Source organism: Chaetodon auriga, chromosome 10 (assembly GCF_051107435.1).
Source record: "Chaetodon auriga isolate fChaAug3 chromosome 10, fChaAug3.hap1, whole genome shotgun sequence".
NCBI classification, from domain to species: Eukaryota; Metazoa; Chordata; class Actinopteri; order Chaetodontiformes; family Chaetodontidae; genus Chaetodon; species Chaetodon auriga.
In genome coordinates, this window is record NC_135083.1 from 735,001 (window position 1) to 737,500 (window position 2,500).

The 2,500-nt window shown below is 51.7% G+C and overlaps 1 protein-coding gene across 1 annotated transcript in view; it reads right to left on the reverse strand.

Moving 5' to 3' along the window:
* Positions 1-2,500, reverse strand: part of plxna3 (plexin A3) — an 88,309-nt gene that overhangs the window by 15,845 nt on the left and 69,964 nt on the right. Inside the window, exons 14-20 of the mRNA XM_076740001.1 lie at positions 2,143-2,239; positions 1,822-2,012; positions 1,148-1,296; positions 910-1,030; positions 630-766; positions 368-538; positions 148-241 (exon numbers count right to left, since the gene is read on the reverse strand). Coding sequence (XP_076596116.1) covers positions 148-241; positions 368-538; positions 630-766; positions 910-1,030; positions 1,148-1,296; positions 1,822-2,012; positions 2,143-2,239 — 960 coding nt within the window. The remainder of the gene's footprint in view (positions 1-147; positions 242-367; positions 539-629; positions 767-909; positions 1,031-1,147; positions 1,297-1,821; positions 2,013-2,142; positions 2,240-2,500) is intronic.

Sequence of the window (2,500 nt, forward strand, 5' to 3'; positions counted from 1 at the left end):
AAGAACTGTGTTTGGTCCTCTGCTCTCAATCATCCTGTCATTTATCTTGTGCAGTTTTGTAATGTAATAAAGTACATGTTGTGACCCCCTGAGGGGCCGCAGCCTCGTGTTGAGAACCTCTGCTGTCAGTGTTGGTGTGGTTCTCACATTGTTGGTTTCCACTCCTCCGTACTTGGCTCGGACTTTGGGCTCCTGGATGGTCAGCAGGTTGGTCCCTGTTACTGTTATCACTGTGCTGCCACTGCACACACACACACACACACACACACACACACACACACACACACACACACGCTCAGGTTACAGATCAATACTCTGATTGATTACTGGATTACTGCTGAGGAGGACGAGGGTCTGGAGGGTTTACTTGAGGATGGTCCAGTTGGGTTCGATGCTGCTGATGGTCGGGTCCTCGGTGTAGATGTATTTGGTGTCCGAGCTTGTCACCTCGGCCCTGTCAATCATCAGGCGGATGGAGGCGGGGCCAGAGCCCGACAGAGAGGCGGGGGTTATGCAGATTATTTCCCGATTGGTACGTCTGGTAGAGAGAGGGGGAGGGAGATCAGTGATTGGCTGGTCGACCTTGTACGACGCGTCACACGCAGCAGATTTATGTTTTCCAAACTGACTTGACGAACAGACACTCCTCCTTGTCGATGTAAACGCTGACGGCGCTGCCGGCGTCCAGATGTCGCCCCGTCACCGTCAGTCTGGTCCCCCCAGACACAGGCCCCTTCTCTGGACGAACACGGCTGAAGCTGGGGCTCTGGAGGAGGAGGAGGAGAGGGGGGAGAGGACACAAGTTCACAGTAAATATCACCTGGACGCAGGCTGCAGGTCATGTGACCAACGAGCAGAGAGGCTGCAGACCAGCGAATGTGTGTGTGTGTGCATGAAGCTCACACTCACCACGAAGGAGTACGTCTGGGTGGAGAGGGTTCGATACTCGGCGCTGCAGACGCCGATGCAGAGCTCGACAGGGCCGCCTGGAGAGTGAGGGAGGAGCGCCTCGGCCATGTCGCACACGATCCTGCAGACACACACACACACACACACACACACACACACACACACACACAGGTAAGTCAGCACACGCCTCGGACACGTTCTGTCACATGTTCGTATCCACACGCTAACGCAGACTGACCTCTCAGCGCTGACGTACTGCGAGGGAACGGGATTACAGCGCACGCCGGCCACCTGAACGTGAGCGATCTCCTTCACCTGCAGACCAAGGTTCTCCCCCTCAATCGTCACCCGCGTCCCCCCCTCCCGAGGTCCTGTCAGAGGGTCGATCTGTGGGGACGAGATCGATCGCTTATCAATGTCTGATTACACTGACACGGGCAGCTGAGACAGAGCTGGACGGACATTTACATCAAATCCAGATCCTTCAAACTCCACACAGATACTATTGAACGAGGTCGATCATTGATCGGTTATCAGTATTCAACCATTAACTGAGCTGTAAGAATGGATTACAGTTTGTCATGAAGTGGAATGAACAGCAACGAACCTGAACGAGCACCACAAACTACAACAGTAGATTTAAGCTGGAGTTAGATAACAATGTTCTTCATTACCAATCAATAACTTGATTGATCGATTTGTTGTTTTGGTCTATAAAATGTAAGAAAGCAGTAAAAAGCAGCCCAAAATGTTCAGTTTATTAAGATTTAAGATAAAACAGATGCTCATCAGTGAGAAACAGGAAGTGAGTCACATTCTTTTATGTAAAGGCTCGATCAATCATTAAAATATTGACTGATCGGCTTTCTGTCAGCCTGATTGACGGAGGAGGCTGTGGGTTTGATTCCCGACCTTGGTGATCCGCGGGTGGCTGCAGCGCAGGTTGTGTCGGCCGTGGTGCATCCAGTTCTGCTCGGCCGAAGGACAGTGCTGCCGCAGAAGACACTTCCTGGTCTCAGTGCACCACCCGCACTCGAAGGGTGGAGGAGCTTTGAGGCACTGACCGCAGCTGGAGCGCTGAGCCTCGCACTTATACAGCAACGCTGACACACAGACAGAGATCAAACGTCAGGACACGAGCGTCCTCTGAAGCTCCAAAGTCAACGTCTTTGTCCTGGAGGCTTGGACATTTTCACAGTGTTTATGACGATGATGATGATAAACAGGTTTTACCTTTCATGGACGAAGGCTTGTCGATGAAGAAGTCTCCATCCCAGACGATGGAGAAATCCACGGGGAGATCACCAGCCTCGTCCCCTTCATACCAGTACTGCAGAGACAGAGACAGAGACAGAGACAGTCAGAGACAGAGACAGAGACAATCAGAGACAGAGACAGAGACAGTCAGAGACAGAGACAGAGACAGAGACAGAGACAGAGATAGAGACAATCAGAGACAGTCAGAGACAGATACAGAGACAGAGACAGTCAGAGACAGAGACAATCAGAGACAGTCAGAGACAGATACAGAGACAGAGACAGTCAGAGACAGAGACAGAGACAGTCAGAGACAGAGACAGTCAGAGACAGA